Source organism: Xiphophorus couchianus, chromosome 11, assembly GCF_001444195.1.
Source record: "Xiphophorus couchianus chromosome 11, X_couchianus-1.0, whole genome shotgun sequence".
Lineage (NCBI taxonomy): Eukaryota > Metazoa > Chordata > Actinopteri > Cyprinodontiformes > Poeciliidae > Xiphophorus > Xiphophorus couchianus.
Window position 1 is genome coordinate 7,830,506 of NC_040238.1, and position 27,888 is coordinate 7,858,393.

General features: G+C 41.9%; 2 protein-coding genes across 9 annotated transcripts in view; one reads left to right on the top strand and one right to left on the bottom strand.

Annotated features, from left to right (window-relative positions):
* ttc3 (tetratricopeptide repeat domain 3) overlaps positions 1-23,244 on the top strand; it is a 46,884-nt gene extending 23,640 nt beyond the window's left edge. For all 5 annotated transcript variants that reach the window (XM_028030942.1, XM_028030940.1, XM_028030941.1 and 2 more), the window contains 21 exons: positions 1,596-1,732; positions 7,767-8,087; positions 8,927-9,202; positions 9,284-9,324; positions 10,314-10,361; positions 10,437-10,516; positions 10,602-10,742; positions 11,644-12,193; positions 12,268-12,336; positions 13,011-13,157; positions 13,242-13,381; positions 14,425-14,493; positions 14,566-14,662; positions 14,736-14,839; positions 16,323-16,407; positions 16,491-16,574; positions 21,436-21,614; positions 21,717-21,831; positions 21,913-22,020; positions 22,868-22,960; positions 23,028-23,244. In XM_028030942.1, the coding sequence (XP_027886743.1) occupies positions 1,596-1,732; positions 7,767-8,087; positions 8,927-9,202; positions 9,284-9,324; positions 10,314-10,361; positions 10,437-10,516; positions 10,602-10,742; positions 11,644-12,193; positions 12,268-12,336; positions 13,011-13,157; positions 13,242-13,381; positions 14,425-14,493; positions 14,566-14,662; positions 14,736-14,839; positions 16,323-16,407; positions 16,491-16,574; positions 21,436-21,614; positions 21,717-21,831; positions 21,913-22,020; positions 22,868-22,960; positions 23,028-23,138 (2,995 nt within the window). In that variant the 3' untranslated portion in view covers positions 23,139-23,244. The remainder of the gene's footprint in view (positions 1-1,595; positions 1,733-7,766; positions 8,088-8,926; positions 9,203-9,283; positions 9,325-10,313; positions 10,362-10,436; positions 10,517-10,601; positions 10,743-11,643; positions 12,194-12,267; positions 12,337-13,010; positions 13,158-13,241; positions 13,382-14,424; positions 14,494-14,565; positions 14,663-14,735; positions 14,840-16,322; positions 16,408-16,490; positions 16,575-21,435; positions 21,615-21,716; positions 21,832-21,912; positions 22,021-22,867; positions 22,961-23,027) is intronic.
* Positions 23,245-23,512: 268 nt separating this feature from the next.
* On the bottom strand, positions 23,513-27,467 carry vps26c (VPS26 endosomal protein sorting factor C). Of its 4 annotated transcripts, none has more exons than XM_028030950.1 (9): positions 27,281-27,467; positions 26,730-26,774; positions 26,219-26,362; positions 25,605-25,784; positions 25,438-25,518; positions 25,287-25,361; positions 24,554-24,704; positions 24,332-24,484; positions 23,513-23,902 (listed from the first exon to the last, which is right to left on the bottom strand). In XM_028030950.1, exons 1-9 carry the CDS (start codon positions 27,335-27,337, stop codon positions 23,820-23,822), a joined length of 969 nt encoding a protein of 322 aa, XP_027886751.1. In that variant the 5' UTR covers positions 27,338-27,467; the 3' UTR covers positions 23,513-23,819. The 4 variants fall into 4 exon arrangements, with proteins under 4 accessions (XP_027886751.1, XP_027886753.1, XP_027886754.1 ...); XM_028030952.1 differs by having other exon boundaries at positions 25,635-25,784; positions 27,281-27,465; XM_028030953.1 differs by lacking the exon at positions 26,730-26,774 and having other exon boundaries at positions 27,281-27,465.
* Positions 27,468-27,888: the final 421 nt, after the last annotated feature.

Genomic DNA, 27,888 nt, shown 5'->3' on the forward strand with positions numbered 1-27,888 from the left:
GCATCAAGTCCTGTAGTGAGGAACTTTAACGTTCTGAGTGAACCGGGACGTTTGCGTGTTGCGGCGGGAAATGACCTCGGGGGCGAAACACAACGAATCTAATAAGATATTTAAAAACCCAACACTTGATTGATTTGGCTGCATGGAGGCTCAACGCAGGAACCAAAGACGTCCGGATCCAGACAGCAGGTAGAGCAGCGCAGCTTCCAACACGGTCAGAAAGATGAACAATAATTCAAGCCTGGAGCTGCGGAGCGAGACGCCGGTTCTGCTCCGGCTGTTGGACCGCCTCTACTGGAGGTGATATTTCAGACGGAGTCGCTGAACCTCCAGACGGTGAACTGTCACAGCGAGCAGCAGCTGAGCTGCAGCAGGAAACTGAAACTGATTTTAGATATGTGGTAACACTTTCACTGTCCTAGCATGAGACAGATAATCTCTGAAAATAATTGATCTCCTCTGCCTCGTCTCTGTGTTCCGGAGAATTACTCGCTCAGTCAGAAGCAGCCAATCAGAGCCAGCATCACTCAGCTAGCCATGCTCAGGAAGTTTTGATTTAATAACTCAGGATTGTTTATTTTGATGAAACCTGCATTTAACTTTGAATGTTTCTTTTTTTTACTTGACATTATTTGATATATTCAATGATTGGTGATTGGCTGTGAAGTGGGAAAAAGTCTAAGACCCAAAAGTCAAAGGTAGAGAACAAAACAGCTTTAATTCAGCTGCAGGTGGAGAGCAACAGTCAGGGAGGCTCTGACTGCAGCACACAGGATGTTAGATTTTATACACATCTTGTCACAAACCATAGGTGGAGCAAACAATTCCAAGAAGCTTAAAGGATAAATGCATCTAAGAAAAGAACATCTGGTTTCTGTCAACTAGGTGAAAAGGCAGAACATTGTGACAGTTTCCAACAGCAACCTGTTCTGTGCACATCAGCACTAAATTAATTATAAGAACTTTGATCGTGAATTTGTTTCCTCAAGTCCAGGAGTCAAAAAGTTAAACCACCGGGTGTGAAAACTATTTGTCTGTTTCTGATGTGGAGAGAAGAGCTGCAGATGCAACAATCGCTTCTGCAGGCAGGATGAGCTGAACTCTGTGGTTTAGTTCAGACTGTCAGGCTGATTTCCGTTCCTAGCTGAGACGTGCAGCTTCAACAGAAAAACATCTTTTACTTACACAAGTTAGATACATGAATATATTTAATGCTTTAACTGAATTAATAAACACTTTTAATTAAGTAAACACACTGAATATTTTTCCATTCCACAGGGCAATGATTGGTGATGGGAGCATCCCTAGTTTAGACACTTTAGTCTGAAAATGTTTTAGTTAAAACTCATTAGACTCACTAAAACAATGCTGCATTTTAGCCAATAAAATGTTTAATGAAGATGGAATTTAATAGTTTAGTTGCATCTTTTAAAGTATTTCTAATGTTGTATAAAAGAGGAAACGGTGGTTAATGACAGATCTATAGAATGCGTCCATTTTTATTCAATCGATTGATTGCTAAAGTCATTGTTAGTTGGCGCTGTGTTAAAGGGTAACTAATGAGTCTCTGTTTTTCTTCTGGTTTTTGTTGCCAGTGTGAAGAAGTTAAAGTCCAAAGAGGATCAGAAGCAGAAGAGGAAACAGTTCAAACAGACGTTTAAGGATCAGAAAACCAACAGCCATGAAATCCTGCAGAAGAAAGACGACTCGGGATCGCCGAGTCAGCAGAAAGGTCCGCTTCACTCTGAACTGTTTTCCTTCCACAGGACTTTCCAATGCAAACCTCACCAAGAAGGTTTGCAGAACAAATAAAATGGACCAGACATCAGATCAGAAATATTAAATCTCATTATTGATGAAAAGTTCAGGTTCCAATAGCAAAATGGAAATTGGACCGATACCGGTGTTGGTATCAGATCAATAAAACAGATATTGGAAAAAATTCCAGTTAAGTATCAGTGACATGTCTGTTCTATTCAGTGTAATTCTACGCTTTGAGTTCTGAGTGATATCTAGTTCCTCTGGGTTTCATCCTGAAATGGGACAAAAAAAAAAGTAAAATATTTATTATTTGACATAAAATGTATTTATTTACAATTAAACTTTCTGAATCAATCAATCAATCAATCAATCAAATGTTATTTGTATAGCACATTTCAGCAGCAAGACATTTCAAAGTGCTTTACATCATTACAAACACAGAATCACAAAGCAACATAGAATCAATCATGAAGTCAAGTTCCATCAATAAATTTGTAATTGATTACATTTCAAATACAATCCTAAACAGGTGGGTTTTTAGTTGAGATTTAAAAGAAGTCAGTGTTTCAGCTGTTTTACAGTTTTCTGGAAGTTTGTTCCAAATTTGTGGTGCATAGAAGCTGAATGCTGCTTCTCCTCGTTTGGTTCTGGTTCTGGGGATGCAGAGCAGAACCAGAACCAGAACCTGAGAGGTCTGGAAGGTTGATACAACAACAGCAGATCTTTAATGTATTGTGGTGCTAAGCCGTTCAGTGATTTATAAACTAACAACAGTATTTTAAAGTCTATTCTTTGAGCTACAGGGAGCCAGTGGAGGACCAAAAAAATTCACACCCTTACTGATAACCAGGTCCAGTGTGTGTCCTTGAGTGTGTGTTGCTTGTTTGACATGTTGTGTTGGACCAAAAGTCTCTAAAATATTAGCGAGCTTTTTTGCCCCTCTGTCTTGGGTTTTGTCAACATGAATGTTGAAATCACCAACAATTATTAAACAATCATAATCAATACATATAAGAGATAGAAGTTCATTCAAGTCAGTAAAGAAATTTTCCACAAAAGTTGGAGTTTTGTATAAAGTTACAGTCAAAGTTCGTTTGTGGCCTTTAACCTCAATTCCAAGATGCTCAAAAGAGGTGAAATGACCCAAAGAGATTTTACTACAATTTATGGTATTCTTAAATATTGAAGCCACGCCTCCTCCTTTTTTATGTTTTCTATATTTAAAACTGGTGTTATGTGCTCTATCTTCCTGGTTTTAGTCAGAACGCCAGCAGCAGCATCTGGATCAGCTGCAGCTGTTTGATTGATTTGTTGGACAGACCTGTGAAGACGCTGTTGCAATAATCAATACGACTGAAGATGAAGGCATGGATGAGTTTCTCTAGATCTGGCTGAGACATTAGTCCTTTATTCCTGGAAATGTTCTTCAGGTGATAGAAGGCCGACTTTGTAACTGTCTTTATGTGGCTCTGGAGGTTCAGGTAAGAGTCCATCACTACTCCCAGGTTTCGGGCTGATCGCTGGTTTTCAGTTGTAATAACTGAAGCTGTGCATTGACTCTAGATCTATAACTCTAGATCTATAACTCTAGATCGTTCCTCTTTAGGTCCAAAAATAATAACTTCAGTTTTGTTTCTGTTCAGCTGGAGAAAGTTTTGGCACATCCACACATTTATCTGTTCTAAGCATCTGTTCAGTGATTGGATGGGGTCAAAGGTCACCTGGTGACATCGTAATGTAGAGCTGTGTGTCATCTGCATAGTTATGGTAGCTAATATTATTTCCTGTTATAACCTGAGCTAGTGGGAGCATATAAATATTGAATAAAAGGGGTCCTAGGATTGAACCTTGGGGTACCCCACATGTGACCTTTGACCTCTTTGATGAGAAGTTTCCTATTGAAACAAAGAAATCCCTGTTCTTTATGTAGGATTCAAACCAGTTAAGCACTGGACCGGAGAGTCCGACCCACCTCTCCAGTCGATTCAGTAATATGTCATGGTCAACACTGAGGTCCGACAGAACCAGCACTGTGGTTCTGCCACAGTCCGTATTTATATGGATGTCATTGAACACTTTGACTAGGCCAGTCTCTGTGCTGTGGTGAGCACGAAAACCAGACTGGAAGGAGTCAAAGAGGTTGGTTATTGTTAGGAAGCTAGTTAATTGTTTACACACAACTTTTTCAATAACTTTGCTGATGAATGGGAGGTCAGAGGTCAGAGGTCGGCCTGTAATTCTGCATTAGTGATTTGTCCAGATTGTTCTTTTTTATAAGTGGTTTGATTACTGCTGTTTTCAAAGCCTGGGGGAAAATGCCTGATGAGAGCGATGAGTTTACTATCTGGATCAGATCAGCAGCAATAACAGGCAGGACTTTCTTAAAGAAATGTTCTAGAGTTATAGATCTAGGACATCCAGGCAGCAGGAACTGGAGCTTATTGACTTATAATTTCCTGTAGGGTTTTATAATTAAGTAGTTGGAATTGGGTCATTTTTCCTGTATTTGTTTTGTTTGGGCACAGCATTGGTACTGACTTTATAGTGGATGTTCAGATTAATCCTCTGATTTTATGAATTTTCTCTGAAAAGAAACTGGAAAACTGGTTGCAGGCGGCAAAACATTGGAATTCAGGCGGTAAAATCACAGGAGGGTTTGTGATTCTGTCTACTGTTGCAAATAAAGCTGGAGCATTGTTAATGTTTTTGTTTATGACATCTGCAAAGAAAGCCTCTCTTGCATGTTTTAGTGTTAAATGATAGTTACGTAGTCTTTCTTTATAGATGTCACAATGAACGTGGGGTTGAGTTTTACGCCATTTTCGTTTTGCTCTACGGCAGAGTTGTCTTGCAGATCTAACTGTTTGTGTATTTCTCCATGGAGATTTCTTTTTACCAGACACAACCTTCATTTTAATGGAATCAATAATATCTGAAACTTTAGACTGAAAATCATTTACCAACTTATCTACATCATTACAGCTTAAGGGTGAGGAAGAAGAGTAGATTTGATTAAAAGTTTCTGCTGTGTTTTCAGTGAGAGAACGTTTTGTGATGGTTGCTGTTTGTCCAAGTGGGTTAAAAGATAAAGAACTTTCAAAGATAACAGGAAGTGATGCGACAGGCGACATCAGTTACAGAGACATTGGAAATATTCACACCCTTACTGATAACCAGGTCCAGTGTGTGTCCTTGAGTGTGTGTTGCTTGTTTGACATGTTGTGTTAGACCAAAAGTCTCTAAAATATTAGCGAGCTTTTTTGCCCCTCTGTCTTGGGTTTTGTCAACATGAATGTTGAAATCACCAACAATTATTAAACAATCATAATCAATATACATAAGAGATAGAAGCTCATTCAAGTCAGTAAAGAAATTTTTCACAAAAGTTGGAGTTTTGTATAAAGTTACAGTCAAAGTTCGTTTGTGGCCTTTAACCTCAATTCCAAGATGCTCAAAAGAGGTGAAATGACCCAAAGAGATTTTACTACAATTTATGGTATTCTTAAATATTGAAGCCACGCCTCCTCCTTTTTTGTGTTTTCTATTCTCATTGAAGAAATTGTAGTTAGGAGGCGCAGATTCAATTAGTACGATCGATTCATTATTATCATTCAACCATGTTTCTGTCAGAAACATAACATCGATATTATGCTCGGTGATGAAATCATTAATTAATAGAGCTTTAGCACAGAGAGATCTGGGATTTAAAAGAGTTTAAGTGACTTGGAGGCCAAACGTTCTTTAGTCTGAGGTTCTTTTAGGCAGGGGATCAGTCTGATGTTTGAATTAGGTCCCCTATATTTTATGTTTCTGTTTCTTGTAAATTTTCTTGTAGTGATCCGGACAGGTAATGTCCTGTTCTGCAGTGCCAGGGGGCCAGACACATTCTGGAGCAAGAAGGGTGTAAAGATAAAGTCTGGACCCCGGCCTCAGACCTCAGAAACGCAGAGTGACGGATCCTCTGGGAAGTTAGAGTCAGGTGGCTTAAATGAAGTGAGGTCTGCTACGTGAGCGCTAAGGAGAGACGTCCCAAGTACAACCTGTTGATTCATTCCATCTGTAAATTTAAGAAACTCCGGTCCAGAAGACATTTCTCCATGTGTACCTTGTGAATCCTGTGAATGAGTGGGTGAGCAGAGAGGGAGGGGAGAAGAAGGAAGGGAACCAGTCGCTCCGTCTCCAGTCGATGTATCAGCTTGTTTTTGTTCCTGATAAGCCGACGGTTCCTTCCTAGTCAGAAATCCTTGAGCCTGTTCTTCTGAAGCGATGATCACGTTGCTGTCCTTGTTGATAAAATGAAAAAGATTTGCAGTGAGTAGCTTTATCCCATGTTTATTAAGATTGCGTCCACTTCTTCCAAAAAGGTGAAAGTGCTGCCAATAGATCCAGAGGTTATCGATGAAGGTCACTGAGCTGGCAGAGCAGATTTTAATCAGCCATTTGTTTATCATGTCCAGCCTGGAGTGTTTTTCGTCTCCCCATTGAGGTGATGCAATTGGACCACTGAGAAATAACTTCATTTTTAACTTTTCCATAGTGTTCAGTAGAATATTAAAGTCCTTTTTCAGAATCTCAGATTTCTGCTTTGCCACATCGTTGGCTCCAACATGCACAACTAAGGACTCAATATCTGACTGATCAGTGGTTAGAGAGAGAACTTTAAGAGTTAAATCAGATACAGTGTCACCAGGAAAAGAAATCACTCTCGTTTTCTTGGGATTGCAAACGTGACTGATTCCATTTACTGCCTCATCTCCAACAATAAGCACTTTTAGCATACCTTTCGTTTTCCTGGTAGCTGTTTTGTCTTTAGGGGGTGGATGTGTTGGTCTTGCCTCATTGTTGGTGTTTGAAAGTGAGGTTTCACTCAGAGGCTCAGGCTGGAGTACAGAAAATCTGTTTTTCAGTGGGATTCCCACAGAGTCAGAATGTTTTGAGGCCCGGGCTGGTCGCTCTGTCCTTGGGAGCGCGGTCGGTGGAACCGTTTTGGTTGCAGCTGCTTGTTTGTTTTTCTTTGGTGGAGCAGGTGTTGAGGTTGAAGGTGGGTTTCGGCTCAGAGCCGGCCACGCTGATTCGTCCAGGTGAGGGGTTCTCCCTGTCAGTCACCTCATCAGATCTGCGGTGTGAGACTTTTGCTTCGGCTTGGCACCCAGAGCGTTCCAGGGTGAGCTGCTTGATGCGAGGCGTACAACCTCTCCGTTGATTTGAGGAAGAGTTGTCTGATTTCCACAGTTAGCGTTGATTTCAAAGTTCACCTCCAGCTGTTTGATCTTCATTTCTATAGACTGAAGTCGTTGTATAATACTGCTAATGTCCTTGGGGTCGGCCAGAGGCATTTTGTCCTGGTTCAACTTGGAGATGAAGAAAAGTAAGATAAAAATAAAAGTGAGAAAATCCCCCAGTCCTTAGGTTTGTAGTAATCCAGTTATGATGTTGAAAATGTGAATATAACTATAAAAACTGTCACTTTAAAAATAGCTCAGGCAAAGTTATCAGTAAAAACGGGAGAGAGCAGGACAAGCTGTTCCTCCTTCAGCTGCCACACTGAATGAAAGTTTAATTGTAACATTTGACCAAAACAATCAACCAGTTTCAGTTTATTTAATTTATTTTTTGTTTTTCTCCCAACGGCACCAACTGAACAAATTAAAGCTGATTTCCCATGTTGGACCAGATGGTGGCGCTGTTGGTGAATTTAAATGAACTGGTCCAGAGGAATAAGATGATGTTTAAAACTTGAATGTTTTAAATCAACCAGCTGTCTTTCTGTATCGGACCGGAACCGCCGACAATAAACCTCAGATATCTGAACGGAGAAGGTGGAACGACGGTCCAGTGGAACCGGCGCCGCTCTGAAATCAGCATTAAAGATTCATTCAGGCTCATACTTCTGCTGATGCGCGGCTTCGTTTCTAATTTGGGTTTCAGTATTTGCTTTAGAACCAAACCCAGAAGAACTTTTCCGGTTAGCCTTTTGTCAGTGTCCTGTTGTGTTTCTGTTGCAGCCTGGTTGGTGTACAGAGACCGGGTTCTGCTGCAGATCAACCAGAACCTGGACCTGCTGCGGGAGGAGCAGGGCCTGCAGGTGTCGGCGCTGGTCAGCGGCCTGCGGCCCTGGCTGGAGCTGGACTGGGCCCGGGGGAACTGCCTGGCCGGCCGCCTGCTCCACTGGCAGCAGGAGCAGCTGCAGACGCTGGGCCAGGCCGTGGAGCTGCTGCTGGAGCGCAAGAACCGGGTCTGGGCCCGGGTCTTCATCCAGCAGCTCAGCGGCTGCGTGGGAATAAACGCCAAGCTGAGCAAGTGGGCGTGTCAGCTGGACGGCGCAGGTAGGACTCGGCTCGGCCTGACGGGTCACAACCAGAACCAGTTATTAGAGTTGGAGCACAGCTTCAGCTGTTCCAGCTGGAAACTAGAGATCAGTCTGCCCTCTGACCTGACCCCTGGGTTCCACAGTGGGCCTTCTAGCAGCTGCAGAACATTTCCAGAACCAGAGACTAAAGTCTCAGATCAGAGAAACTCATCCAGGCTTTAGTTTCTCTTTAGTGGCTTTGATTCCTGCAGCAGCGTCTTCACAGGTCTGATTGGCAACCCAACGGTCCAGAACGCTGCTGCTGGAGTTCTGACTAGAACCAGGAGGATAGAGACACCACCCGGCTCTACACCACCTAGTTCTACACCACCTAGTTCTACACCACCCAGCTCTACTGTACATTCCTTCACTGAGACTTTAAACTGCTGGTAGTTTATAAATCACTGAACAGATTAAAGATCTGCTGCTGCTGCTGGACCAACCTGTTCTGGTTCTGGTTCTGCTCTGCATCAGAACCAAACTTGAAGAAGCAACATTCAGCTTCTATGCATCAAAGATCTGGAACAAACTGAAAACTGCTGAAACACTGAGTTCCTTTAAATCCAGTGTAGAAACCCTTAGCCTGGTTGGACTTGCTATTGATTAGTAACTGGATCATTGATCAATAATCTGGGTGTATTGATCTTCATGATGGCATCAAACGTTTGTTTCCATGAGGGTAAATTCTAACCGTGAGGCTGAAATCTGATCAGATGAAACTGATTTCACTTCATGTCTGGATGTTTGAGTGGCTTTTTCTGTCTGGTTGCCATGTCTCTAATTGCCGTGTTTCCGGTCGCCTGTGTCTGGTTGCAGGGCTGACCGCGGCGCAGACCTTCATCGAGCGGCACTCTGAGTGCCTGGAGCAGCTGGACCTGGTGGTGCTGCTGAACTTTGACCCCTTAAAACAAATGATTTTAGAGAAACTGGACACTAAACCGGATTTGTTTTGGCGCCTCGGCCTGACGGTGACGGAGTATCTAAAACAGGCCTCGGCGCACGACGTCCGGCTTTTTATCTGGACTCTGGAGGAGCATAGACACGACTACGTTTGTTGTCACAGTATACTGGATGAATATTTTGATATGATGGGTACGTACACCAACCTGGCAACCCACCCACCGGATTCAGTAGCGTTCCTCTTTGCTCTAAAATGTTCTGTTTGCTTTTCAGATGCTCATTGTTCTGTGTTAAAAAAGTCTGAAAATGATCATGTAAGTTCTAACACCTGATTTATACACCTGAACCTGACCGGGGTTTCATCTAGTTCCCTGGGGTTTCATCTAGTTCCCGGGGTTTCATCTAGTTCCCCGGGGTTTCATCTAGTTCCCTGGGGTTTCATCTAGTTCCCGGGGTTTCATCTAGTTCCCGGGGTTTCATCTAGTTCCCGGGGTTTCATCTAGTTCCCGGGGTTTCATCTAGTTCCCGGGGTTTCATCTAGTTCCCCGGGGTTTCATCTAGTTCCCCGGGGTTTCATCCTGAAATTGAACAAAGAATTTCAGCAACAGGCAGAATGCTAGTTCAGGTCTTAATGTTGATTTTAAAAAAGTTCTGGTTCCACTTCCAGATTATTATTAATCTACATTGACTGCGCCGTTGCCTAGCAACCCAGTTCCAGTCCCACTGATAGCAAATGATTTTCCATGTTGTTATTTAGTATTTTATTAGTTTGATTTGAGTCGAAGCGTTTTCATCTTTGAATGAATCTGTTCATTTACTCAGAAAAACACAAAATAAAGTAGAAATATTTCTAGATCTAGAAATGAAAACAAAAGGATCTAAACATGTTTTAAATGTGCAACCTGCTGTGTTTGGGCTTCACTGCAACCCTCCTACCAAAATCATAAAGTGTTTTGTCTGTCGGTAAAATAGCACTGCTTTGCTCCGTCATAAAAATTCAGGTTGTCGTTTTTAGATTTTTGTCATCTTAGTTTGTCCTTGGAGCAAAAAGTTAACAAACCTTTTCCTATAAATTTGGGACGTTTTAAGATGGTTTTGTTTTTCAAGAAAAACTATCAATAAAATTGTTAGTTTTTGTATTTAAAAATAAAATGTGGATAATTTATGGAGCAGCTATTCATAAAACACAAGTCTTGCTCTTCTCAGCTGCAGATCATTTTATTGTAACGGCTGCTGAAGCCTCTCACCTGGTCAGGTGGAAAGCTCCTCTAAGCTAAGCTAACTTAGCGCCGTCTCGTTCCAGATTTCTCCTACTCGAACTAAAAGTCGAGGCCGGAAAAAGAAACGAAAGGTAGATGGTCTGAAAATGTCTCTTGTTGTTGTTGATGTTATGCTAAGTCGTCTCCTGCTGCTGGTTTCCTCTCAGGGTGTTTTCGGTTTGCCTCCGACCCGAGCGCTAACGCCCAGAGACGAGTGGGACCAGGACCTTTTTGAAGAAGACTCTTTGTGAGTTCAGCTCCATGGTTTTAACGAGCTGCTGGTCGTTTCACCGTTTCCATGGCGATGCTGATGCTGAACTTCCTGTCCACAGATCGTTCCTTCACCCAGGTGACCCGTTTAGCGTTCCCAGCCACCTTAGAGAGCAGGTGGCTGATTTTGAGGACCAATACAGAACGGCCTATACAAAGTTTTTAGACAACCACCCCGACTCCACCAAAGAAAGTTTGTATGAGTAAGTCACTAGAAAACTTTAATAGCACTTTGCACACACAGCCACAGCTGTAGGCCGACAGAAATACTTTAACAGATCAAATGAAAACATTTTATGAAAATGTTCCAACATCGGGATTATTTTCCTCCGAGCTTCCAGAATGTCGAATTAATCATATAATCAGATTATTAAGGAGTAAAATATGATAAATTGAACATGGAAGGTTTGGTTCGGTTCAGATCAGGTTGGGATCGGGTTCGGATCAGGTTCTGTTCGGGTTTCCATGAGTATCAGTTTCTGCTTCAGTTATTTTGATATTCAAGAAAAAAAATGTCATGAAATAAACTGTTGGTCTAGTTAAAGTTAGAACCAATTATTTTCTGTCCAAAAGCTAAAACTCCAAAATGAGATTTTAGTCCATTTTAATATTTTTTTATATTTTAAGATTGACACCAATATTATTGCCTAATTTCTCCATATTGTCAGCAAACAGACACCAGATAACGAGAAGCATCACAACTTCTAGAAAATAAAACTTGATCAGCCACTTTTCACACCAGCTGAGAAATGGTTTGATAACCGGCGGTGAGGCCAAACGTTTTTACACATTCACACGTTTTCTAATTTTTCTGCTAATATGAATATATTTTCACAATTAAACAAATTCTCATAGCCTGACCCTCATATTCTGTCATGCAACTCACAGAATACACTTTTGGAAAATGTTTTTTTAAAATCCGTATCGGTCAACTCTGGTTCCTTTTGAAAGTAAAAAATAAAAGCCTGTCATAATCATGAGATTTAGTCATAATTGTGACTTCCTGTTGTGCTTTAATTGATGGTTTCATGGTGTAACTGGGCTTCCTGCTGTGTTTCTGACTCTTCCTGAGTGTTTTTTGTTTTCCTCCCCGTCCTGCTGCAGGTATTTTGCCCAGATCCTGGAGGAGCACGGCCCGCTGGTGGACGAGGACCGCCTGCTGGTGGGCGAACTCGCCAACTTCCCTGCTGAGGCTCGGAGGAAGATCGCGGAGGCGGGCGGCCTGGAGAGCTTCCTGTTGGAGTCGCTGCGCTTTATTAAGATCGGGCGGCGCATCGGCCTGACCCGGCACGCCGTCGGCCCGCGGCTCGCCGCCAGCCTGGACGACCTAGACGTCATCGGCGACCCGCGGCTCAACGAGGCGTCGCCTGACCCGTACATGCTGGGCGACTTCTCCGACTACCTGTCCGGGTTCTGCTTCCCCGTTGCCGGTGCGCAGCCGGTCCTGCCCAACCCGTACTCCTTCTACCCGGCAGGAAGTGACGCTGCGCCCGCCTGGTCAGACATCGACTGCGTCTTCATTGCCAACGGTTACGCCGAGCCTCACCTGGACGCGCTGGACGATATTTATGAGCAATTGGAAAGAGATCCGGCTCCTCAGAGGAGCGTTTTGTCCTCGAAGGCGAGTCGTTGCTGTAGCGACGCGGCAGTTCAGGTGAAGGCCGCCGCCGCCGGTCCCGCCGTATCGCAGCTAGCGTTTCACTCATGATGTTTATTTTGCTCTGGCAGACGAGTGCGGGCGCCGTGGGCAGCGTGGCGGTGAACACAGAGCGGCACGAACACTGGGAGGCGCAGCAGGTGAGTCACGATGATGATGATGATGATGATTCTCCCACCTGAGTGGTGGCTCGCTGCAGCTCCTCCAGAGCTAGTGTTGTTCCTCTCGGACGATGACCTCCGACCCCGCAGTCAGTGTCCAATCTATCAATAACATCTAACGCCAGAAACCCGTGATCAATATCCATAGATGATCCGTCTGATGGGAGAATCCCTGAACTGCTCGGCATGCTGGGAGATGTAGGCAGAAACTCTTTAGCCGCTCCACCTCACAGTGAGCTAAGCTAACTGCTAGCATCAGCCAACTCACTCACTCTCTGGGTAACCTAGCAACAACGTGTAAAGTAACTGTGGTTGCCTAGCAACGTGTTGCATTATGATTCTGTCTGTCTGTTTTGGCTACAGGGTCAGAGGTCACGCTGTTCTGGTTCAACTCCAGGATCAGACATTTCCTCAGAAACTCAGAATAACTGGATTATTAATCCAGAATTAGAGATTAATCGTTATTACAGATTTATCACATTCAAAACTTCATCTAAACATTGAAGTCATCTTCACTTCCTGAACTTTAAGGATCCATAAATAAGAAATATGGCTGCCGGCCTCTTCGTCACTCCATTTAGTTTTCCTTTCAGGTTTTTCTTCGTTCTACAGAATCCGTTTGTGTTCTCTTCCTGGTTTCTGACCGTCTGCAGGGTGACATCATCAGGCAGCAGCGGAGCAACAGGAAGTTGGAGCAGCAAATACTGAAAACCCAAAACGGCAACAAAGTGGACCAGAGCGAGCAAGACGACGTCCGGCTGATGGAGAAGGAGGTGAAAGAAATCACCACGAATATCCAGGTGAGTCTGAGGAGCTGCAGCTCCTGCATGAGGAATGTTTAAATGTTTCTAATATTTCTAATATTTAAATGTTTTGCTGATCAGGTGACCCATAAGGAGCTGCTGATGTTCCAGCAGAAGCTGGAGGAGGAGGTGAAGAAGGACCAGAAGGAGAAGAAATCCAACCAGGAGGAGCTGAAGGCGCTGAAGACGGAGGTGGAGCACCTGGTGGAGGAGCAGGCCAGGTGAGCCGGCTGCACTGTAAAAACACTTTGTCACAGGGTTTCCTCGCGGTAGTAAAAGGTAGTAAAAAGTAACTAAAGGTAGTAAATTTTTCATCATCCCTTAAAAAAATGTTTAATTTTCCATTGATGCTCACTTATTGTTTTAAGTTTGTTTTACTAAAATCTGTATAAAAATGATAACTACGGTTCTGGCAGGACCTGAGCTGTCACTGACCGACTCCAAGCTGCGTAGTGTTGGACCCGCCTAACCTGTTGAGACTAGCCAGTCATTTTGAGCTTCACCAGGGGAAAATAGAAGTTTTCACAACGTTGGCTCGATGATCCAAGATTCAAAGACTAGGAATGACCGAAAGACATTTTATAAAGTATGCAGGAAAAAATGTAAATTTGACCCGGAACGACGTGACGGAGATCAAATCAGATCAAATCAGACCGAGCGGAGCGTCCAGCTTTCATGAGCAGCGGATTCCTGCGGGTTGAGGCTCCACCGTGGAGCAGATCCCGTTTCGTTTTTTGGTGCTAAACGAATCTAAAGAATCTTGTATAAACCCTGTTTCAGCACCATAAACCAGCTTGTTTTAATGGAGACGTATTGTGAAAAATTCACATTTTGCTAATTTTTACCCTTCAATTTTAGATTTTCCTTCTTCTAAAAACAAACACTTAAACATCCAGTCGTTTTTTGCCAATAAATTAATGTTTTTGGTGTCTGGAAAACAAGCCGTTAGAAAAATCTGATTGTTGAATCACACTGCGCCTTTACCTAGCAACCGCAGCTGATCTCAGGCGTTTGGTCAGCAGTTTGTATGCGCTGTACAATGGCTGCTGGAAAACACAAGAGTTTTTGTTGTTGGCTTGCTGCATTCTGGCTGATTGTGCAGGAGGCTTCACTGACGCTTTTCAAAGATTTATGATTGTGTAGTCGTTAGTCTATTTGCTAATTGTAGATTCGGTTGTCAGTTGGCGATCAGATCTTTCATCCTAAACCTGCAGCGTAGCTTAAGATTTCACCAGGATCCTTCCTGACGTTTTTCTCCTTGCAGCTTTTCGAGGAGCATCAGAGAGAAGAAGAGCAGCTATGAGGCCAAACTCAACGACTTCCTGGAGCTCAGGTGAGCAGCAGCAGGAAACCAGGATTTATTAAAATCCCACCGATTCCTCACGCGATGCATCGCTTTCTGTAGCAACCAGTCAGCGGCTGAGAAGATGAGTTTGGAGGATGAGATCAGGCGCCACCAGGCTCTGCTGACCTCTGCTGGCAGGAGGTCCTACATGGCTCAGGTAACCATGGAAACCAAGGAAAGGACCGGAAACGGCAGGTCCACGCTAACGTTTATCTGCCCGTTTGCTGCAGCTGTCGGCGGCTGAAAGCAGCAGGGATCAGAGTCTGAACATCCTGCACAGAGAGTTAGCCGATGCCAAGACGCTGCTCAGCAAGCTGGACGAGGCGGCGCACAGGTGAGGCTAACGCTAATCAGGCTACAGATGGGTGGGGCTAACGCTAACCAGGCTACAGACGGGTGGGGCTAACGCTAAATAGGCTAGAGATGGAGACAGCTTTTGTTACATTAATATTTTTAAAAATGAACTAGCAGGAGCCGCTAGCAGCGTTCTGAAATCTGCAGTTCATTCTGAGTTTATTTAGTTATTAGGTTTTTTTTTAATTGAATTTGAATTAAAACTTGGTGTGTGACTCCTTTAGAAGTCTTCCTTATTTCAAGTGCTTGAAATCCTTGAATTCTTGAAAATTCTTGTTTTCCAGGTTTGGAATGTCCTTGAAAGTTCTGGATATTTAAATAAACAGTTTTGTAATAAAATTTAATGTTTGAAAGTCTAAATTTGGAAACCTTTATTTACAGTTTATTTTCTCTTTGTTTGAAATTAAATCAGAAAAAACCTTTCTTATTTTTAGGTTTTAGTTGAATCACCAGAATTATTTATGTTTGATAAAAACCAGAAAGCTTTAAACCATAAATTTTTCTGGAAGGTTGTTTACCATCTGAATTGTTTCAATATGATCAACATTTATTTACTGCATTTTTCAGACTATAAGCCGCTACTTTTTTATAGCGCGGTGCGGCTTTTCTGTGGATTTTTCTTCGACCACCAGGGGGCTCTGTAGCAGGAAGTGAATCATTGGAAGTCAAAATTGGAAATCAAAGAAGAAAGCGCTGCTTTCATTTAGAACAAGCTCATGCTAGCAGCAGCACCACGGAGAAATGTTTACCCACAGGAAGACGTCGATATGATGCAGCTTTCACATGCACCTCAGAAAGTATGTAGTTGCCCCCTGGCTGTATGGCTGTAACGAATCCTTGGTTGGGCGTTTAGACACAAGGCTGCATCCTTAATAGCAGATTTATCAGGATGCTGCCCTCTGCTGGGTCCTTGTGGAAAACCGACAGCGGCTTATAGATGCACCTTTCCAGTTTTTTTTAAACTTTGTAGATGTGGCTTATAGTGAGGTGCCTCTATAGTCCAGAAAATACGGTATTATTCCTAATATCTCAGTGACTTGTTGATCTGTGTAATTAAAATAAAGTTTGGCTTATATTTTATAAACAATGTTATTGAAATGTATGTTTTTTTTAAATTGTTTTATTTATGTGTAAAAGAACATTTAAATATTTTAGTTGACTCTGGAAAACCAGGACAAACAGACATTCCTTCTGTTTTCAACCAATCGGCACCAAGAAAAACAAGCGGTGTTCTAGGATCACGCGTCGGCTAGCGTTGTTACTTTATCTTCTCCAACTGTGTTTTCTTTTCAATATTTTAGATTTGATCTTCGGAAAAATCTGAATTTTCCACAGATAATTTGTTGTTGCAAAGAACGAGGCGGGAATATTAAACCAGGGATTTATTTCAGGAAATATTAAACATCAGAAATGCTTATTTATTTAAAATTATTTATTTTAAATTATGTTTGTCACTTTTGCAGAACTCAGAACCAGGAGCTGGAATCAGCGAGGAATGGCTGCAAAGCTGAAGTGGAGGAAGTAGAGAAGAACATTTCCACCGCTGAGGTACCAGAACCAGAACCTCAGGCTGAAGCATTTGGTTGCATTGGGTCCAAACCAGGCCGGCCTCATTCCCTGTTTCTCTGCAGCGCCGCTTCCAGGACCTTCTGGACCAGCTGAGGGGCCGCCGGGTCGGAGACAGTGCGGCCGCTCCGATCGGACCGGTTCTGCAGGTTCTTATTGGGTCATCAGAACAATTCAGCTGCAGAGTCGGCAGTTTGACTCCAATTATTTTAGATCAAAAAGTTCTGAATGTTTTCTGCTTTTGATCAGTGAAGCTTTTAGCTTCAGATAAATTTTATGTAAATTTTCTGAATGTAGCGATGAAACGTTACATTCTGTAGTTCTATATATCTATATACAGTATATACAGGGGTTTCATTGTCCAACCCCTGTATATATATATATATATATATATATATATATATATATATATATACAGGGGTTTCATTGTCCAACCCCTGTATATATATATATATATATATATATATATATACAGGGGTTTCATTGTCCAACCCCTGTATGTATATATATATATATATATATATATATACAGGGGTTTCATTGTCCAACCCCTGTATGTATATATATATATATATATATATATATATATACAGGGGTTTCATTGTCCAACCCCTGTATATATATATATATATATATATATATATATATATATATATATATATATATATATATATACAGGGGTTTCATTGTCCAACCCCTGTATATATATATATATATATATATATATATATATACAGGGGTTTCATTGTCCAACCCCTGTATGTATATATATATATATATATATATATATATATATATACAGGGGTTTCATTGTCCAACCCCTGTATATATATATATATATATATACAGGGGTTTCATTGTCCAACCCCTGTATATATATATATATATATATATATATATATATAGAGATATGTACATCTATAGAGCATGTACGTCATCTGGGTTTCAGATGACGTAACTCTGACGTCACCCAGTGCAGACGGAAGTAAAAGCAGTTTGTTTATTTGTGCTGATCCAGCATCAAAAAGCCTAAAGTCTGAGTCCTGTACGGTTGTTCCAGCCGTTCTAACACAGAGAAAGATAAACGTTATTTTCCTGTTTCTAAGGTAGTCGGTCACAAGGGAGTTAATTTAAAAAACTTTCAGGAAAAAGAGGAGAAAAGTGGATCAACAATCTACAGTTAAAAACAGGAGGTGTGAAAACTAACAACGCCAGTTTGCAGCGCCGAGTTTCTAACGGGTAACGATCGCATCGTTTATATTGCATTTTCAGAAATGTTACTGGACAGTTCCTTAGAAAGACAAGCATTCATATGTAAGATATTATTTTATGGCCTAGCTTGGTTGTCCTCAGAGCGCTAATGTTGTTAGCAGCTAGCTCAGGGCCGAGTCCCGGACAGAAAAGATCATGTTTATTGATGCTAAAAGCTAAAAGCTAAATAAATGAAATGTAACCTCCCCAGCCATACAGACAGAGAGCTGTGACTGTTCCCCCACACGGTTCATGTCTGAGTCCAACACGGAGGTTCTGTAGGTCGGAGCGAATCCATGACCTGCATTGGACCTGAATCCTACAACCACTCAACATTAACCTACAACTCCTGCATGAATTTGGTTTACAGAAGCTAAATAAATGATTTACCAGGAGATCCAAGCTCATAGAAATAACCTGGGTTAGCTTGTTGTTAGCGGTAGCATCGTTATCATAGACTAATGACTTAAATAGCACAACTCACTACTCACCCGGCAGAAACCAGCCCACAGCCATTTAATGATTCTGTTGGTCCTAAATTTGACCCAACCTGAAACTAAAGGATTTTATTCTCCAGGCTTTTGGAAACTTTCTTCTGGCTCGTCGTATAATTTGAGGTCTGAAGCTCCAGATAGTTAGTTATGTGGATCTAACTAACTATCTGGAGGGTAAATCCTCAAGATTATAAGAGAAGTCTTTTTTTACAGAGAGAATATGGATCATATCCTAAATATACGCATATTTTTTTAGATTCCTCGTCTGTTTCAGCCCATTTAGAGCGTTAGCTGCTCACTGTGGTCCATTTTGTTCTGATTTGAACCGGAGAAATCCACTTCCGGACCTACATCTGAATTTCGCTCGTCATCTGGGTCACGTGTCTGAAACCCAGGAATTGATCTACATAGATCTATAGATCTATAGATCAGGAAACCTTCCTGGAACATTTCCCTGCTGTTTGAGTCTAGTCAAAGTTTATTTATGAAGCACATTTCCAGCAGCCTCAGCTGAACAAATCCCTTCACCACAAACGCATCACAGGTAAATTAATGATAAAATTGAAAATAACATTAAGACAAATATAAAATTTTCAAAGATTCCAAAAGCTAATAGTTTGAATAAAACCCAAACAATATGGAGTTTTAGCTCCTTTTCTTTTTAGCCGAGTTTCAGCCAGAAGGAGACGATCCATAGATTCTCTGTCTGCTTCCATCCTCGCTTTAGGGACAGACGGTAAAAACTCAGGGCTCTGGGTACCAAGGACCCAAAAACACTTAGAAACTATCACTAAGACCTTAAATTTGATCGATAAGATAAGATAAATCTTTATTGTCATTGTCACAAGGACAACGAAATTCAAAGGGTGCCATCAGTCGGTGCACATGCTTAAAAACAAAAAATAACTGTCTCACAATTCACACACAATGTAAGAATCAACAAACAACTGGCAAAAAAACTAATAAATAAGAACAGCCACATTCTCACATCCATCATTCATGATGATTAATGGTTGTTTTTGATTGCATTTAGTTTAGTTATTGCTAGATGGTAGAAACTGTCTCTGAGACGGTTGGTTCTGGTTCTGGTTGCTCTGTATCTTCTGCCTGAAGGCAGCAGTGTGAACAGAGAAGGTCCGGGGTGAGAAGTGTCCTTTGTGATGTGTTGTGCTTTTCTTAGACAGCGGTCGCTGTGCAGGTCCTCCAGTGAGGGGAGAGGGCAGCCAATGATTTTTTGGGCTGTATTCACAACCCTTTGGAGAGCTTTCCTTTGAGCCGTAGTGCTGCTGTTATACCAGACGCAGATACAGTAGGTCAGTATGCTCTCTATGGAGCACTTGTAGAAGGACACCAGCAGCTTCTCCTTGATGCTGTTCCTCCTGAGAACCCTCAGGAAGTTCAGTCTTTGCTGGGCCTTTTTTATCAGCTCCAAGGTGTTCATGTTCCATGTGAGGCCCTGCTCAATGTGGACCCCCAGGAAACGGAAATCAGCTACCCTCTCCACACATTTTCCCCCAATGGTTAGTGGTGTAATGTCCGTTTTATTCCTCCTGTAATCTATTATGAGTTCTTTTGTCTTTGAGTTGTTGAGGAGCAGGGAGCCAGTGAAGGGTTTATAAAACCGGGGCCACAGATTCACTCCTCCTGGTTTTGGTCAGCAGACCAGCTGCAGCATTTTGTTTGCTCTGCTCCAACCCTGAGTACAAAGAGTTAAATAATCTAAACGTGATGAATGATTGGATCAAAATCAGGCAGAGGAAGATCAGATTTTATCTTAGTAAGGATCCTCAGCTGGAAGAAACTGACTTTGATAGCAGCGCTAACATGCTAATCAACTCTAACACAGGATCAACAATCACACCCAGATTTTTCACAAATGGACGACAGCAGGAGGACGGGGGACCGACCACAGCGTCACGTCCAGCAGAGGACGGCTCTGACCAAACATACAATCTCAGTTTTTATTATTTGGGTCCAGAAAATGTCTGAACATCCTGAAGACGATCCTGGAACATCGGCCCGGCAGACTGGAGGTCATGTTGAGGCAGAAAGATCTGAACGGATGTGCAGAGCAGCAGAAAGAGACTTTGTGCTTTTAAAGATGCAACCCAGAGGCGGCAGATACAAGGCGCCAAAATCAACCCTGAGGAACCCCGTACTTCAGAGGACCAACGCTGCCCCAGATCTGCAGAGAAAGTCCTGTTGGAAGGAACCGGAACCGGTTCAGTGCAAGCAGACAGATCTAAAGACCTGCTGATTAACTTTTTAAAGGGCAGCTGCAGTCACCAGTTTCATTCAGGTCAACATAAGTCTGCAGTTGGACAGAAGCAACTTTCTCCAAAACTTTGGACATCAATTTAGAGGTTGGTCTGAAGTTGGATAAGATGTTTAAATGGAGGTTTAATGATGGGATGGAAAACCTCCAGACACCAGAACATGGACCAGTGACTGCATGCTGTCATGAAGGAAGCTTTAAGTTTCTAACAGTTTGTCAATTCACTAAGAGACACTCGCTCAAAATACTGAAGATGAGCTGGTGAGGCTCTGGATCCACTGGAGAACATCAGAAATGTTTCTGAAAAATGTCAGGATGAAGGCAAAGCAACATTTCCATCAGAGATTTGAACGAAACCGTTTGACAAACCTGACTTTGCAGCTTTCGCATTTCTCTGCTAGTTGGCAAGTCCAGATGATTTTCCTCCAGCGGCGCTCGGCACTTCAGAACCGATTTTTTTGTAGTTTCTGATGCAACTTGAATAAACGGCAGTTAGAGGAGGGTGAATGGGAAGAATCCTGTAAGTTCTTTGAATTCTCTCCATTTTGAAACTACTTAAAACATGCAGCAGTTTTATTCTGACGTTTAAGTAAAATAGAATGAAAGTCAGATGAGTAGGTGAAGAATCCATGATTCCAGACCAGAGTCGCATCGTCACCTTTTGCTGAGGTCAAATCTGGCCGACCCCGAGGCCAGTCCTAACCCTTATACAGATATTCAGTAACCCCGGCCCGTTACCTAGCAACCACAGCTGATTTTCCAGCAGCCATTGTACATCAGGAAAAGCAGCAGACCAAACACTGGAGATCAGCTGGGGTTGCTAGGTAACAGCTCAGTGACTCAATAGTCGCAAGGTTTTTTTTTTAAACTGCTTGTTTTCCAGACAGCAAAAATCTTCTTGCTGAACGTCAGTTTTTGTTTTTAGGATCAGATTTTCTCTGTAGATTCCTCCCAGGGTCAGCGTAAGGTCAAGTTTTGTTTCCGTTCCAGCTTCCTGTCGCAGCCAACGATCCTCCGCCTCAGCCGGCCCGCGCCGCCTCCCCACCCACCACAGAGTCCGCCCCGCCCGCCGCTCCGCCCCGAGCCGCCGCCAGGAAGGAGCCGCTGCTTGTCTCGGTTTTCCAGAAGGCCATGGACAGCCTGACCGCCATGTTTCCAGACTATTCCAGGTAGATTCCAGGTAGAACCGAGCGGTTAGAAACAGCTCAGCCGCTGATCTGTGGATTGCCTGGTTCTGACTCAGTTCTGACCCGGTTCTGGTTGGTCTGCAGGTCCGGCTTGATGCGTTTCGTTCAGGACTTCCGTCTGGCCAGAGGAGGAAGTCTGAACCTGGTGCCGCTACAGGAAGTGGTCAGCGGCGTGGCGCAGCTCATCCTGGACCATCAGGTAGTGGTCCGTAGAGCCGCGCTCTGATTGGCTTACTGCCGCGGCTTCCAGCCAATCACCTGCTTTCCTCCTGTTCCTCAGGAAACGCTGAAGTCATCCGGCGCCGCGGGCCGGTCCAGCCCGGCTCAGGGGAACCAGAACCCGGTGTGGCAGCTGGTTGGAGCGCAGAGAGTCCGAAACCCGAACGCCGTTAGTCTGACTCAGCCGCCGAGCAAAGAGACGCTTGATTTGACTAGACACTTGGTTTCCTTCAAACTAATGAAATCCAAGGACCCTTTCAGCTCTACTTTATTATTATTTATTGCCCACTTTTAAAGCTGGAGACATTTTGAGACATTTTTCGCTCACTCCCGTTTTGTTTCTATTCTTTATTTCCATACTTAGAATATTTATTTTTAGCTCATTTTGTTGCAGCTGTTTTAAAGTGTAAATAAGTAAAAGTAGAAAGTAGTCAATAGGGGAAAAAATGTAGTTTAAAACATTAGAAACTAAATATTCATGAATCATTTAAAGTAATTGAATTATGGCATGAAAAAGGCAGAATGAGCCACTTTAACAGATTCATAATTGTTTAGTAGATTAATAATAATTTGCTGCTCTAATCTGGATCAAGTTTGAAATGTCAGAGTATTTCAGTTTTTTAACCAGAACAGATTAAAGATCAGGTGGAATCGCCCTTTAGTCAATCAAAAACTAACTTCAGCAGCTAAAAGTTTCTGACCAACAGATGAAGTGACAGAAAAACTGTAAAAACATGAAGTTAATAAAAACGGTTGATTTAAAGCTGCAGTGAAATAAAGTGGAGAAAAGTTTCACTTTTTATTCTCCATCTTTTTCTATTCCAGTTATTTTTATGAAACGACGTTCAGTTTATTCAGTCAGGATTTCAAAACAACAAATGTTAAAATAGTTTTTTTTAAATCAGGATGTGATGGAAAGATGGTTGTTTAGATTCAAGAGAAAACGCCCACTTATCAATTAACCAATAATCAATGATGAATCGACCAGTTAATCAATATCCTGCGTCTTCCTGCAGCTGAACATGGAGGATCCCTGCATCATCTGCCACGAGGACATGAGTCCAGAGGACGCCTGCGTGCTGGAGTGTCGGCACAGCTACCACGACCAGGTGAGGGCCGGGGCCCGATGGGACCCTCCAGGCTCCCTCTGGTTCTGACCCGGTTCTGTCTGTCCAGTGCATCCGGTCCTGGCTGAAGGAGAACAACACCTGTCCCACCTGCAGGACCCATGCGCTGCTGCCTGACGACTTCCCCGCTCTGTCCACCAGGAGGCGCCAGGCCCCCTGATGCTCCTTCTCTGCTTTTATCCTATTTTTATTTGTTCTTTAAATTCTTTGTTTTCCTGATTTTATTGACATTTAAAACCTGAGAAAATAAATTAGTCAGTGTTGGAGCTCGTCTCTTTCAGAGTACAAATCTTTATCAGTGACTCTTTATTAATCAGTATTCAACATTATGTCACTAGATCAACTAAAATATCAAGTTATGTGGAAATTTTGGTGTTTAGGACCAAAATGAAAATGATTTATAGAATCTTTTACTCAACAGTAGAAATACTCAGTTACTCAGATGTAACTAGTTACTTCCTGGTTGTTCATGTCTGAGTTTAAAAGTGCAGATAATTTAATAAGATGAAGCAAGAAATCAATAAATTCTCTGGAATCATGAAAAATGACATTTATTTTACAAGCATTTTATAGCTCAAATAACTTCAGTTATAAATTCTGCTCAACAAACATGATTTAAAAAAATGTTACAATAATTGAGATGGAATCAATAAATCTGTACAGGCTGCAGAGAAATATAATAATTTCAAAGTTTCAGAACAATTATGGGATGAATTCAGATTTGAGTTGAAAGGCCAAATATGTTCAGCTACCAAATATCCTGTGCAGCTCAAACTATCTGAATGCCGTCGGTATTTTATGGATCATTGATCGATCAATCGGTCGATCGGGTTGGATGTGATCAGACTCTGCAGAGCTTCAGAGGGAAGTTCTCGGTGATCAGGTGATCGTCCTGCAGGATGACCACGACGTTGATTTCAAACTCTGAGGAAAAAAACAAATCATTAGTTTCTGATCAACTGGAGCTGAAACCTTTGATTATAGAAATGATCAACTAATTTAGTAATCGATTAATCGCTTACTGGAGTAAAGGTTAAATAAAGGCAAAAAGTTTGGTGGAAGAAAAACTCAGAGCATAAGTTAAAGTAAAACTACAAGACATAAATTCTATACAGATTCAATATATAAATGTGTTTGACCAAAAACTCCTGAAGTGGAATCGTTTCACCTGCTTCAACTTCTCTGAAGATCCATTAATCACCTTTTGTTGATCCGTTAATCAATAATAATCTCCAGTCCAGCAGAAAGGCTGATGCGTTTCTCCTCTTTAACCGATTGATCGATTATGAAAAAAATCACCAGATTGAGCTGGGAGGTGAAGGTGGAGCATTCTGATTGGCCGGTTGTACTGACCCACTTTGAAGTTGGTGGTCTCCAGGGTGGGGCAGGTGAAGAGTCGGGGGAACACCATGTGGACGGGTATGGGCAGGCCGTGGCCGACGTCTCCTTCTGCGATCTGGATGTTCTGGATCTCCGTGGCGTCTCGCGCGTAGCCCTCGGCGCAGCCTGCAGGTAAAACAGGAAACCTCCAGGGGGCGCCGACGCCAGGCGGTGTTCAGGAAGAGGGAAACTCACCGCAGGTCTCGACCCGGACCAGCTGCAGCTCGATGCTCTTGATGGGGACGTCGGATTTGTCCACCTGCACCTCTCCGGTGAGCGGCTGGCTGATGACGCAGCTGGTGGCGTCCAGATGTCCTCGGATCAGGAAGTGCGGCAGCTGACCCCTCTGCCGACACAAACAGTGAGTGAAACGGACCTGCAGACGTTTCCAGAACCGCTCAAATGTTTCAGCAGCTTCACGTTTTTTACACACCAGCTGAAAATATGAGGAAAAAAATCCACCGATCTGATCTACACACAAACCGACAATCGATTGATTGATTGATTAATGGCTTCAGATTAAAATTAGCATCATTTATATAAAAATATAAATTTATAAAGACATTGATGGAAATCGATAATCTGAGTTATTTTGCAAAAGTTTCCATTTAAACTGGTAGAAACAAATTGAAAGTTTGCAGTGAAAGTAGCTCTGAAGTTTCAGCTGAAACTGATTAATCACGATTAATCAACTTATTAAGTAATCGATTAATCGTTTCATTTGCTGAAAAAACAGAGTAATTAAACATTTAGCATTTAAAATCAAATCATCTAAATATGTTCAACCAAAAACTGTTTTAGTTTCTCCTGGTTCAAATTCCCTAAAAATGTCCAATTAATTCTGTTCTGATTAAACCTTCAGTAAAGGAATAAAAGATTAATCAATAGATTGATCTGTGATGCGACAGCAGCAGGTCAAAGGTCGCACCTCGCGGACGTTCTGTAGCGTCTCTGGAGTGATGCTGAACTTGACCGGAGTTGGAACAATTTTTGATTTCTGCGGCTGAAATGAAAAACCAATCAAAAGTTAATAATCAATAAGGTAATGAGCGGCTAATCGATACTTTGCTGACGTTCACCTGACTGTGAACGATGAACTCGCAGCTCCTGCTCAGGTCTTTGGCCAGCAGGGGGCGCTTCAGGTCGCAGCGCAGTGTGTACTGAGCAGCAAAAGGGGAAAAGTCAGAAAGTTGGAACACAAACTGCACAGCCTGAAGCTGTTCAGACTCTCGTTAGCCATCCATACGTTAGCAGACAGGCTAACATCGAGCCCGACCTGGATGTTGACGAAGACGCCGTGGTAAGTCTCGTACAGAACTTTGTTGCCTTTGCTGATGAGCGGAAACTCAAACGGGATTTCCGTTTTCCCTCCTGGGATTTTCCCGGCCTTGGCTGCCTCGATGCTGCTGCTGATCAGCGGGATTGGCTGCAGATTAACCGGCAGACGTTTCACAGATTATTATTAAATAAATTATTCTCTAAGTTTGTTGAGTAAATCTGAATTAATGCTTCATTTACCAAACCATCAATGAGATTGATCAGATTGATCGATTATTGAAATAATCTGCAACTGACTTTGTTAACTGGAAAATAAAAAGGCCATTTGCTGAAAGAACAAAAAGTAAAAACAATTTGCATTTAAGATGAGAAAAACATTTTCCGTAAAATCATTCAACCAAAAACTTCAGGTCAGTTTTAGCTTCACCAGATTATTTAAAGAAAAATCCGATTAATCATCATGATTACCAATAGTTACAATAATTCTTATCTGCAGCCTTTCATCTTTAAAGCTTCTCAGTCAGTAAGACTTTTTGAACTCCAGAGGAGCAGAGTGGACCGGACTCCGGTCCGGAGTCCCACCTTGACGGAGTTGTAGAACGCCTCGAAGACGCCGACGCTCTTGGAGCTGAGCTGCAGGTTGACGATGCCGTCCATGCTGAGCGCGATGCCGTTGTGCTGCAGCGGCTCCTTGCAGCACAACGTGACGACGCCGGCCACAGTTTCCTGAAACAGACCAGAATCAGCTGCTGCTGCAGAATCACCTCACGGATTATTGATCCCTTTGAACTCAGACGATTAATCGATTATTAGAATAAACTAGTTCAGCAATGAATTAATCATTAACTGGACTCAATAAAAGCCATTTGCTGAAAGAACAGAGCAGAAATTAACACAAAACTATACAGAATATTTTTATTTATTGCGAAAAAATTCTTATGATAAAGATTTAGATTTATTCTCACAATAAATTTCAATTAATGTTTAAAATCTAAAACTGTCCGTATTGTTGGGATTGATAGTTTTGCCATTTGCTCCACTTTTGGTCAATATAATGATCAATAAATATAAAATAAATTTGAAATAGACTTACTGTGAGCAGATTAATGACATAAATCACTTTTTTTATGACAGGCGTCTGAAAGATTAAAAATGGGAATGTTTTTAAATGAGCTGCAGCCATACAGTTACATAAAGAAATAATAAATAGTTCTTATCTATTATTTATTTATTATTTTTTAACGATTACCATCATTTATCTAGATAAAAGTTGAATTTTAATAAACATTTTGAACAGCATAAGTGGCAGTTTTAGGGACACACCGAGCTAACCACACCGGGTTTCTATGGCGCTCAAAACAAATAAATAGAAAGTTATATTTTTATATGTTGTCTTTAAGATTTTAAATTATATTTCTTATTTATTGTCATGTAAAGAAATAATAATCGAGCACAGAATTTAAGTGGTGACCAAATTCGTCACAACACCATGGAAGCAGCTGCTGGTCATGTGACTGCGAATTAGCTTGTTGCTAAAGCAGCAAGCTAACTGTCTATGCTAGCTAGTCAATGGCTTTATCAATGTTTTTATAGTGTAAATAGAGGGAGGCTAACATTAGCTTGTTGCCTCAGTGGGTCTCTTACCCCCTCATGATAGACTTTGTTGGCTCTTTTCAGTTTGATATCCAGAGTGACGCTCATCTCCGAGCTGAACTGACCGCGTCACAAACCTGCTGCTGCCAACCAAGAGCAACGGCTCCACATTTACTCGGCCTGCTTCTGAATGAGAAATGAATAAGAACTAGAACTGGTATCTGGGTAAATCTTTCAAAATAAGAGTGCGATTTCCGCCGACTTCAACGACTCTGGGTCAAAATTTCAAAATAAAAGCATAAGGAATAATGGCTTGAAACTAATGATAGATAGATAGATTTTTATGACAGACTCAGAGTCCAGATTACATACAAAGGAAAGCAAAGACAATAAAAAAAATAATGCAGCGCCGGTCGGAAAAAACCTCCAAAAAACAAAAAACAATTGTTAAAATAAGAACTGTTAAATAAAACTGGAAGATTGTTTGTCTCTGAATTAATCTCAGGGGTAAAAAAAAAGACAAAGTTTAAAATAACATTTATGTTCGTTTTAAACATTCCTTTAGTTTTATGTAAACATGTCAGAGAAACATTAAAGGTAGTTTATTAAGTATTTCTGCAGATAAAGAATGGAGGCTCCTGCCTTGCAGATGTTTAAAT